The sequence below is a fragment of the Schistocerca nitens genome, chromosome 1 (genome assembly GCF_023898315.1).
Source record: "Schistocerca nitens isolate TAMUIC-IGC-003100 chromosome 1, iqSchNite1.1, whole genome shotgun sequence".
NCBI classification, from domain to species: Eukaryota; Metazoa; Arthropoda; class Insecta; order Orthoptera; family Acrididae; genus Schistocerca; species Schistocerca nitens.
Genome location: NC_064614.1, coordinates 851,847,560 through 851,860,105, shown reverse-complemented (window position 1 = coordinate 851,860,105; position 12,546 = coordinate 851,847,560). Strand labels below are relative to the sequence as shown.

The following is a 12,546-nucleotide window of genomic DNA, read 5'->3' as shown; positions in this document are numbered from 1 at the left end:
TTGCGGTGCCCAATGTCTCTCCAGAGGTTCAGTCTGTTGCACCACACAGCACTGCCACTAGCAGTGTTGTGGCTCCAAAGCCGCCCCAAGCAAAAATAAAAAAAATAAATAAATAACCAAGTCAAAGTTAGAGAATCAACCGCTGACGGAGACAGGAAGCAAACTGTCTGTTGGGTTCGATGTCTCTCTCTCTCTCTCTCTCTCTCTCTCTCTCCTTGACTCTCCAGAGGAAAGACAATGTGAAAGTGCTACCACCATGATAAATGACTCCCATATTACAGTGAAACATTAATGGGTTCAGGACACATGTGAAGGAATTGAAACTCATTGCACATGAGCACCACTTGTGCTTGTTTGCAGGAAAAGCATTTTAAAGCGTCTGATACCCCTGTATTATGGGGTTACACATTCCATCACAAGATCGACGTGCCTAGGGAAAGGGCCCAGGGAGAGATCACTGTGTTTGTCAATAACGCACTCCACTCCTCAGCTCTCCCTCTGGCTACTGACCTGCAGGCAGTTGCAGTTGAAATTCATGTGAGTCAGAGGACCACTGTTTGCTCACTGTACTTACCTCAACAAGATGTGATAGACACTGAAGTTCTCACAGATCTTATAGAGCAACTCCCCTGACCATTTCTCCTACTGGGAGACCTCATAGCCCATCAGGTATTGTGGGGTTCGACCTGTACTTGCACTTAGGGTTGGGTTTTGGAGAACCTCATGACATATCATAAGCTGTGCACCCTCAACATGGGCACTTCCACTCCTTTCAGTTTTGCTACTCGGTCATCCTCAGTTGACGACCTCTCTTTCTGCTCTCCAGCCCTTGCACACTCTGTTTAGCAGGAAGTCATTGATGACCATCATTCCAGTGATCATTTTAATCGTTACCGCCGTATTTTTAATTTACCTGAATAGCATATGTGCAACACCTTTCTCCATTTTAAACACTGTGCGGTTTTTGGACCTCAATTTTGACTCCCGACTGTCTTGGTTATCAATGACGTGAAGGCAAGAGCCCAGAATGCAGCCCGCATCTCGTGGTCGTGCGGTAGCGTTCTCGCTTCCCACGCCCGGGTTCCCGGGTTCGATTCCCGGCGGGGTCAGGGATTTTCTCTGCCTCGTGATGGCTGGGTGTTGTGTGCTGTCCTTAGGTTAGTTAGGTTTAAGTAGTTCTAAGTTCTAGGGGACTTATGACCACAGCAGTTCAGTCCCATAGTGCTCAGAGCCAGCCCAGAATGCACTGAACTTTTTGAAGTGTCAGCAGCAGTTTGCATGAAAATGCTGTGAGACGACGCTGCCATTTGGATGCACTTTTAATAACTTTTCTTATGCCTTGTCTTCCAACAACCTTACGCATTTTGACTTTCTGTCATTTTCAAAGGCAATGTTATGTAAGTTATGTAAAACTGTTCATTAGATACATTGCACTATATCAACATTCTCAATTGCGAGACAAGTGAAAAAGTTTTGCACTTGTCTGACGATTGAGATTGGTGTAGGTGAGGTTAGCCACAAGATGCTCTTTAGAGGTTGGAGAGAAATATGCAAACATCAACTACACAACACAATATCATGTCCCCGTCGGCATTCAAAGCAGCTTCCCGTCCTCTCAGAATGGATAAAAACCGACTCTGCATTCAAGGAACTCTTGTGTCTGGTGATATTACAGAAACAAATTTCAAGCATTCCTGCAAGCAGTTCTTTGATGTGCTTGAAGCTTAGTTCTTTAGTAATATCAGCAAACAAAATTAGTAAAATTGTATGGAAACCTGGGAAGCAATTATATCTGCCTGGCAAGGGTAGGTCCAGGCAATTAATGTACAACATTTTTCTGACGTTTTACGATAATTTTATGACAATGACATGCATTTCGCAGACCTCTTACCAGTCATTGCAGATGCGCGACGTATTTTTCGAAGTGCGTTTCTCCTAACTGCTATGTTATTCACCAACCTATATCATATTTTTAAATTAATAAAGTAAGCAGTGTCTTAGAGAACCCTCCGTTGACCATCCTTAAGAGGTACACACAACAATTACCCTTGCATAAGCCTATTAAGACTGTTTTGTGTTATAAAGACTACTTGAAAAATTGATTCTGAGATATGATATACACAAAGCCGAACTAAAAATATAAACAGAGCACACACTCGCGACGTGGCTGGTTCATGAAGCTCTGGAGAATATTGTCTGAGGCTCTGAGCACTATGGGACTCAACAGAATATTGTCAAACCGTCAATGTTTCACCTCACACGTTCGGTACATATTGGCAACAATGAGAATATTTTGAGGGCCATCAATATTGCTCGTCAATATTTGTGATACTGACAGTATATCAATACGCGGCCTCAGATGGTCAATATATTGACAGTTTGACAATATTGTTCAACATTTGAGGGCCCGTTTAAGCTAGTACCGGCACTTGTCTTTGAAATACCCTGAAAGCTTTGAACCCACTTTAAACAGAATTAAATATTGTGTGGGAAGATGCAAATGGCAAATGGTGAAGGAGGCACTTACCGACGATCAAAACCGTAATGTGAGGAGGTGCAAGACGGTGGACGATTTCTGATGTGTGTAGAAACTTGTTTTAAGAAAAGGTGACGTTGTGAACCTGCACAACTAAACAGACGGTATCAAAGAATAGCCGAATAACTTCACAGATTGTTTAATTATATATATGTTTCCAGTACATCTTATCTAAATATAGTCTCCAGTCATATTGCTGCCGGACGCAGAACAAGTAAATAAGTGACCATAACTTTTCCGGCTTACAAGACGGTATTCACTCTCTCCAATGCAGTCTCGCCTGTGTCTTGGTTGTTGCTTCGACTCTGGACTGTGATGATGCATCTGCTCCACACCCATATCCGCAAGCGACCAACCTATGAGAAGTGCATGTCTTAGGGGCGCTATTCGCGTATGAATTGCACGAAGAATGATGGCCTCAGTGCCTCTGTGCGCACTGTCAGTTATCCGGCTTAATCTTGTCGATGTGGTCCCTGTCGGAGCGATACGTAGGAGGACTGTAGTAGTCTATATTCCTAAATTATTCACTCGACACATTGTAGATACTTCGGAAGCAGCCTTTCACGGGGCAGCTGACGTCTCTCTTCAAGCCAGCACGGCTTCTTCAGCGTTCCCGTGGCGCTCTCCCGTGAATCAAACTTGTGACCATTCGTGCTTTGCCCTTCTTTTATACGTTCAATATTCCATTTCAGTGTTAAAATTTGGTACGGGTTCCAAGCACTTGACCAATTTTCCGTGATGGGTCCCACGAGATTTTCGTAAGCTATCTCCTTTGTAGACCACCCGCAGTTTATCAAATGTAGATATATTCGTCATTAGGGAGTGTCCGTGATCCTTATTTATACAAAACGGTCCAGCTTCAGTCTGCAGATTATTTCTCTTCAGTACATACATAGAAACGATCTGCAGACACAAGTTGAACATCTTTGTCCGCATTTTCCCCGTAACCTACCAATGAACCAATGACTCCATCAGCTTTATGTGCAACTGAATCTATGTGACCATTCCATGTCATGTGCTCGCAAATTTTTGCATCCAGAAATATATATGAGTTGACTGATTTCAGTTATGATTCATTGATATTACTTTGTGAAGTGAACAATTTTACATTAAATACTGTGTATATTGAGTTGCCAATCTTTGCACCATTTTGAAATCTTGTCAATATCTGACAAAATATTTGTGCAGCTTGTTTTTTTCACATAAGACAGCAAGCTGCTGATTATCCGACATGTGGATTATCCGTGCGTAGTCCGTCGATTCATAAAAAAATGAAAAACATAACCTGACGTAATGTGTTCTAATTAGAACAAATATTTAAATTAAATTTACGGTTAAAATAAAAGTTTTTGGTTGTGAAAACGTAGATGACGAAAACATCCGCGAGTGATTAAATATCGATCTGACTGTGAACCTGGATTCGAGCAGGTAAACGAGATGTAGTGAACGTTGCGTGCTCGGCGTAGGAAGACTGAAGATGGTGCGTTCAAAGAACCCATTATCACTCACACTGATTCACTTAACGCTTTGATGTGTTGTTCGGGTATGTAGGACAAAATTCGTTTCACTGTACTGAGGTTTTACTATCGGGCAAATGAAAACCGTCGCCAGAAAAAAAAAAAAATTAAATGAAAAACGAAAACTTTAAATGCGACCATTTTAGGTTAGGCTTTACCGTGACTATTATTGACATTAATATACTGTATACATGTGATGTGTTACGACAGTGAAAGGAACCTGTGACCACTGGAGGCAGTGCCACAAGTTCCTCGAAATAATCTAACACAACACACACACAAATGTCATACTAACTAATGTAAATCCACCCGATGATGGAGGTTTAAACCTTTGAAACGCGTCGTGGAAATAAATAAAACGGTGACTGGTAACAGTAAACTAGTTGTTTCATTTAATGAAAAACGAAAACATAAGATAACTGGACGATTATGTACCGAAATTGTAACTAGAAGACAGTGATACGAAATGCAGTGAGTTTTATTGTAGTTTTGTATATAGGTTGTTACTTTGCAGCGAGTAACGCGTAAGCTTTCAAACGTGACAACCAGTACTTTTTCAAAATAATGTTAACAGCCGTTTCCGTTAAAATAATGTTGCTTTGGATTATCTGTGTTTTGGGTTACCTGTGCAGTCTCGGGTCCGCATTAACCCAGATGAATGGAACCTTGCTAAATTTAATTAAAGACCAGTGCATCATGTGTAAAATGTTTGACGTTACTGATACACTGTCTACCATTCCATTAATAGACTACAACATGAAAAAGATGGGCCCCAGTACATTCCCTTGCGGTACTCCTGAAGTATGTGAAGATGACTCTCCAACCAAGAGAACATGCTGCTTGCTCCCTACCAATAAACCCTCAGTCTGGTCTCACATTTTCTGTCATCCCATGCGATCACACTTTCATTAATAAGCGTTGTTGTGGTACGGTAGTGAGTTAAATGCTTTTAGGGAGTCGAGAAATGCTCGAATAGCTTACAGCGTAAGCTGCTACCTCGCGGGACAAGGGCGTGTGCCATATGATAAGAAACAGTGTTTTTTAACGTGTTAAGCACAGATAATATAACGCGGCTATACTCAACCTGATTCCCGCAGCAAGGGTTCGGCGGACGCCTCTGCAGCAAGGGCCACGGACAACAGCAACAGCAGCGCCAGTCGCGGGACCGATGTCGTCCTTGCTGCCATTGTGACGGTCGGCCACATCAGCGTAGGAATCATCGCCTGTGCGACGCTTATGTACCCCTGCTCATCCGGCCGGCTTGCGCAAACTGCGGCGAGGAAGGGAAGAGAGAGAGAGAGAGAGTGGCGGGGGTATTCCGCAAACGCGTGTATGCAGTGGCGTTGAGCTTCTACTGTTAGGGAAAGTCAAATACGCGGCCAGTTCGAGTGCATTTTAGCCCAGAAGCAATATACACTACTGGCCATTAAAATTGCTACACCAAGAAGACATGCAGATGATAAACGGGTATTCATTGGACAAATATATTACACTAGAACTAGCATGTGATTATATTTTCACGCAATTTGGGTGCATAGATCCTGAGAAATCAGTAACCAGAACAACCACCTCTGGCCGTAATAACGGCCTCGATACGCCTGGGCATTGAATCAAACAGTGTGTGGATGGCGTGTACAGGTACAGCTGCCCGTGCAGCTTCTACACGATACCACAGTTCATCAAGAGTAGTGACTGGCGTATTGTGACGAGCCAGTTGCTCGGCCACCATTGACCAAATTGGTGAGAGATCTGGAGAATGGGCTGGCCAGGGCAGCCCTCTAACATTTTCTGTATCCAGAAAGGCCCGTACAGAACCTGCAACATGCGGTCGCGCATTATCCTGCTGAAATGTAGGGTTTCGCAGGGATCGAATGATGGGTAGAGTCACGGGTCGTAACACATCTGAAATGTAACGTCCACTGTTCAAAGTGCCGTCAATGTGAACAAGAGGTGACCGAGACGTGTAACCAATGGCGCCCCATACCATCACGCCGAGTGATACGCCAGTATGGCGACGATGAATACACGCTTCCAATGTGCGTTTCCCACGATGACGCCAAACACGGATGCGACCTTCATGATGCTGTAAATAGAAAACATCCGAAAAAATGACGTTTTGCCATTCGTGCACCCAGGTTCGTCGTTGAGTACACCATCGCAGGCGCTTCTGTCTGTGATGCAGTGTCATGGGTAACCACAGCCAAAGTCTCCGAGCTGATAGTCCATGCTGCTGCAAACGTCGTCGAACTGTTCGTGCAGATGGTTGTTGTCTTGCAAAAGTCCCCATCTGTTCACCCAGGGATCGAGACGTGGCTGCACGAACAGTTACAGCTATGCGGATAAGATGCCTGTCATCTCGACTGCTAGTGATACGAGGCCGTTGGGATCCAGCACGGCGTTCCGTATTACCCTCCTGAACCCACCGATTCCATATTCTGCTAACAGTCATTAGATCTCGACCAACGCGAGCAGCAATGTCGCGATACGATAAACCGCAATTGCGATAGGCTACAATCCGCCCTTTATCGAAGTCGGAAACGTGATGGTACGCATTTCTCCTCCTTACACGAGGCATCACAACAACGTTTCACCAGGCAACGCCGGTCAACTGCTGTTTGTGTATGTGAAATCGGTTGGAAACTTTCCTCATGTCAGTACGTTGTAGGTGTCGCCACTGGCACCAACCTTGTGTTAATGCTCTGAAAAGCTAATTATTTGCATATCACAGCATCTTCTTCCTGCCGGTTAAATTTCGCGTCTGTATCACGTCGTCTTCGTGGTGTAACAATTTTAATGGCCAGTAGTATATGTCGCCCCCTTCCCCAGTCCCCGCCCTCAGACAAAAGTTGCCTTTTCTTAGTCTTCTGAAAATATCTTTGAAAATATTTTAAATCTAGTGATCTTTGAAGTTGGTTGTCTTTTCCTTTAAGGTAAGTACGACGTAAACATTCCTTTGTAACATAAATGAATTTTTAAATTTTATTCCGATGCTAAACATTAAGAGAAGAAAAAATTCCCTTTCGCCTAACGTAGTTTCTCGAACTTCTTAGTGAAAAGTTTTTGTTGCAGAAAGTCCGGGAGAGTTGGACCACAAGACGAGACGGAGCAGTGACGTATTTCACAAATGCACCGCTGGAGAACAGCTCCCGCTACTTGCGAGGACGCTCTTTTGTGAGCAAAGGTGGTGCTGTCATTTTCTAACTAGTTCTGGAGAAAAATCAAATTCTCTGTCCTAGTAAGCCGAAAAGTTTTGTAGTGTAGTTACATAATTTTATTATCAACGCTTAGTTTGCACAATATTGATGAAGTTTTTTTACTGCGAAATTGACAAACGCCTAGGCAGAGAACTTACCTAAAATGGCCATCGATTTCGCTACCCACAGACAGAACCCAGTGTGGTCTATCTTTGCCAGACAATCGGGAGAGATGGACCAGAGTTATTTGGGGCACAAACTATCGATTCCATTAATGCATGAGTGGTTAACACGAGAAATTTTCTCTGCAGACTATACGCCATAACATGGTCAGGAAGCCAATTCGTTCTGCAGCTGCAGGACACGATAATATTATCGCGCAAACGATCGATTTTCTCGTCGATCCACTGCTGCCCATAATAACGAATATTTTTAACAATTCTTTTACCTCTTGCGTCCTATCAGACTGGAAGCAGGGATTCATAAAACCATTACCAAAGAAGGACTCTGCTAAAGAACCTTCCGACTACTAACCCATTTGCAATCTACCAGCACTATCCAAGTTTTAACATTTTGCATGAATACCAGTCTGGTTTCTGCCAAACTTGCAGCACGATGACTGCTCTCATAAAAGTGACTGATGATTTAAAACAAAACAAAACTAAAACTAAACTTCGTCCGAACCGTTCCTGAGGGCCCAACGGTACCGGCGGGCCTCCGTGTCATCCTCAGACCACAGGCTTCATTATACAGAAATGGAGGGACATTTGGCCAGCACACCGCTCTGCCGGCCGTTTACGACACCGGAGCCGCTACTTCTCAGTCAAGTAGCTCCTCAGTTTGCCTCACAAGGGCTGAGTGCACCCCGCTTGCCAACAGCGCTCGGTAGACCGGATGGTCACCCACCCAAGTGCTAGCCCAGCCCGACAGTGCTTAACTTCGGTGATCTGGTGGGAAGCGGTGTTACCACTGCGGCAAGGCGGTTGGCGACTTAAAACAAGCCATGGACAAAGATCAGGTGACTATTATGTGCTTTTTAAATTTCAGCAAAGCCTTTGACACTGTGGACTTTGACACCTTACTTGCTAAGCTCAAAAGCCTTAACTTTTCTTCAAGTGCTGTAGAATGGTCCCACTCATACACTACGTCGGGCCAGGAACGTGTAATAATTGGTAAAAACGGTGACAATGGAGGAATGTAGTATCAGAAGTCCCTCAAGGATCAGTATTGGGCCTGCTACTATTCTCATTATAAGTTAATGACATCTCAACTGTTCTCTTCCACTATAAATATCACTTACACACTGATGATCGCCAGCTATATCTAAGTGCAAACCCATCAAATTTGTGAGCAGACATCTTGCGTTGTCAGACTGAGTGCAAGAATTAGGTTTGAAACTTAACACATCTAAAACAGAAGCAGTCTTAGATGTTCATAAATGACTCATTACAATAAATTCAGAGAATCCTAAACCACATAGAAATAACCTTTTCTTCTTCTGGAAAGAACTTGGAAATAATTCTGGACCATCACCTAGGCTGGACTGAAAACACAACTGCAGTCTGTAAGAAGTGCCAGCGTCCCTTCACTCACTACAGAAATATAAAGAAATGTTTCCTTTTGAGCTTAAAAACAAACTTTTAGAGTCACTTGTACTCCAAGTACACAACTATGGTGATGCTATTCTCCAAGGACTTTCGTACGAAAGCTCAAGCAGATTGGAACTGGGGATGAATGCTTGTGCACGATACATTTTTGGCATTCGCTTTTAGGACTATATCATTCCTACCTACATGCCAAAAAGCACAGAGACAATCAGACCCTATGCTTGCTCTATCGTCTTCTCAATCACTGTGCTCCTTCTTATTTATCGTCAACTTTTACACTACTATCTGAACAGTACAGCAGAAACGCCTGCTCTCAACACAGTAAAATCCTCTGTAGACATATTCTCTAAATCATTCTCCGTATCAGGAACTCGACTCTGGAAAAATCTTCCAGAAAATATCAGGGGAACCAAATCCCTTCCAAGCTTCAAAAGACAGCTAATGGCCCACCATCTATCGTAACAGCATTCTATCCCATACTCAGATAACCAGCTTAGTCTCGCAAATTCTCTGTGCCCCACAATTCCACCCGCCCCCCCTCCCCCTCTTGTCTTCAGAGTTCTCTGTTTGTATTTTTTGTTTCGTATCTGAGTGAAAGTGCAAAAAAATCTATGGTCTGCTGAATGTAATGAACAGTATAATGAGTAAAGAGTATAGATTGACGAAGGCAATAAGAAGCAGTAGAAATGAGAACAGCGAGAAACTTAATATCAGGATCGATGGTCACGAAGTAGATTAAGTTAAGAAATTCTGCTACCTAGGCAGTAAAATAACGAGTGACGGATGGAGCAAGTAGGACATCAAACGCAGACTAGCAATGGTAAAAAGGGCATTCCTGGCCAAAAGAAGTGTACTAATATGGACCTTACTTTGAGGAAGAAATTTCTGAGAACGTACGTCTGGAGTACACTACTGTATGGTAGTGAAACATGCACTGCGGGAAAACCGGAAGAGAAGACAATCGAAGCATTTGAGATGTGGTGCTACAGACGAATGTTGAAAATTAGGTGGGATGATAAGATATGGAATGCGGAGGTTCTGCACAGAATCAGAGGGATAGGAATATGTGGAAAACACTGATAAGGATAAGGGGCAGGATGATAGGACATCTGTTAAGACATGATGGAATGACTTCCATGGTGCTAGAGGGAACTGTAGAGGGAAAAACTGTAGAGGAAGACAGAGAGCCGACCGGGATGGCCGAGCGGTTCTAGGCGCTACAGTCTGGAACCGCGCGACCGCTACTGTCGCAGGTTCGAATCCTGCCTCGGGGATGGATGTGTGTGATGTCCTTAGGTTAGTTAGGTTTAAGTAGTTCTAAGTTCTGGGGGACTGATGACCTCAGAAGTTAAGTCCCATAGTGCTCAGAGCCATTTTTGAAGACAGAGATTAGAATACATACAGCAAATAATTGAGGACGTAGGTTTGGAGATGCTACTCTGAGATGAAGGGGTTGGCACAGGAGAGGAATTCGGGCGGGTTGCATCATACCAGTTAGAAGGAAGACTGATGACAAGAAAAAGGTGATGCACGTCTATCACTGCACGAAATGTGTGAGTGGAGTAAGAAGTTCGGATATGGCGCTACCGCTGTGACAGACGGTCATCGCCCTCCTACAGGTACAACGCACTGTGACACCCGAGTCTACTGCAGCAGTTGAAGCCACTGTGATGGAAAATCGCCGTGTGACGGTGGATGTTCAAATGTTCAAATGTGCGTGAATCTTATGGGACTTAACTGCTAAGGTCATCAGTCCCTAAGCTTACACACTACTTAACCCAAATTATCCTAAGGACAAACACACACACCCATGCCCGAGGGAGGACTCGAGCCTCCGCCGGGACCAGCCGCACAGTCCATGACTGCAGCGCCTGAGACCGCTCGGCTAATCCCGCGCGGCGACGGTGGATGGAATAGCCGCGAATCTGAACGTTAGTTATGGGTCCATACATCGCACTATTCATGAAGTGCTAAAGTTTCGCAAAGTGTCTGCAAAATGGGTGTTACAGCAGCTCACTCTGAACTGAAAGAGCGATGCATTGATGTCTGTGAAGAACATTTGTCTCGCTTTGGAGCAGAAGATTATGGCTTCTTCTTGAGAATCGTTACAGGAGACGAAACCTGGATACACTACTACCAAACTGAAACAAAGAGAGCAAGCAAGGGATGACGCCATTCCTCATTACCAAAACCCAAGACGTTCTGGATGACGCAGCCATCTGCAGGCAAGGTTTTGCTGACTTTTGTGATGAACCGCTGTTTTGCGTAGTAGTAAAATTACGAGTATATTATCAATAGATCTAATCCAACCTCCCCCAGAACAGGCCATGAAGGGCCAGCGGTACTAACCGGCCGCCGTGTCATCCTCAGCCCACAGGCGCCGTTGGTTGCGGATATGGAGGGGCATGGTCAGCACACCGATCTCCCGGCCTTTTTGTCAGTAGACGCCGCCTTCTAAATTCTTTACATCGACATCTATAACTGAAATCGAGTGAAAATTACTCTTGGATAAGGAATCTGGACAGCTGCAACGGCTGCCGTGCGTGTTAGTTAACCAGAGTCTCATCAATACTTGATACCATCTGCATTGTTTTTATAAAAATGTTTTTAAAACAATGCTTCTTAATGAAAGCAATAACTTTAAACTATTTGTGTATTTTTAGTCATTAGTGCTGAACGAAATCTTTAAAATGATGTCTCAGTCATTAACTTTAATTAAGCAAAACTGCAGAGATGACGTACAGACAAAAAAACATCGTTGAGAAACATACAGGGTGTTCCACTCAAACCTCCCTGATTTCAAGGACACAGGAGAGAAAAACCACAGTAGATACGACAGTGAAAAATGCACCACATTGTAGAGCATCTCAAAGAAATTATTTTCCAGCGTCAGAAGTACCAAGTGTCGTCACCAGAGTGCAGCATGGTCGCATGAAGTGAAAATGGCGTCTCCACAGCTGCCTGCCCGAGCAGTAATGGGCCTATGGTTTGCAGAAATAAAATCGCCAGTTACTTGCAAAGAAATTATCCTCGTGTATATGAATGTGATCCATCTGATGTGAAAACAATTAAGGAATGAGGTAGTTTCTGGCAACAGGAAGTATTCTGAAACATTCTGGTGGTGCACGTTATGGAGTTTCAGAAGAGACAATGGAGGACATCAGACAAACATTTCTCAGAAACCCACATAAGTCAATTCGTCAAGCATCTAGGCAACTTGATGTACCTCGATCAACATTGCATCGTGTAGTTCACTAGCATCTTCATATGTGTCCTTACAAAGTGCAAATTCTGCAACATCTGATGCCAAACGACAAACTGCGCCAAGAATAATTTGCTGCGGATATGCTGCAGCGTATTTGATATGGATGCCAGCTTCCTGGAAAGATGTTTATTCTCAGATGAGGCAACTTTTCATCTATCAGGAATGGTTAACAGGCATAATGTTCCGATTTGGGGTTCACAAAATCCGCACGTTGTCATTGAACATGTACGTGATAGCCCTAAACTAAACGTCTGGTACAGGTTAATACACTGCAGGACTGTTTGACCATTCTTCTTTGCAGAACAAACAGTGAATGGGTCAGTGTATCTGGACATGTTGGAGTGATTTGTGTACCCTCAGATACAAGACTTGCAACCCAACATCATTTTTCAACAAGATGGAGCTCCACTGCATTGGCCAACGGCTG

At 43.8% G+C, this 12,546-nt stretch overlaps 1 protein-coding gene and 1 pseudogene across 1 annotated transcript in view; both read right to left on the bottom strand.

The window, feature by feature from the left end:
* LOC126263272 (uncharacterized) overlaps positions 1 to 5,292 on the bottom strand; it is a 75,597-nt gene extending 70,305 nt beyond the window's left edge. Inside the window, exon 1 of the mRNA XM_049960361.1 lies at positions 5,138 to 5,292. Coding sequence (XP_049816318.1) covers positions 5,138 to 5,273 — 136 coding nt within the window. The 5' untranslated portion in view covers positions 5,274 to 5,292. The remainder of the gene's footprint in view (positions 1 to 5,137) is intronic.
* Positions 5,293 to 8,117: 2,825 nt separating this feature from the next.
* Positions 8,118 to 8,235, bottom strand: LOC126208665 (5S ribosomal RNA; annotated as a pseudogene).
* Between the last annotated feature and the right edge of the window lie 4,311 nt (positions 8,236 to 12,546).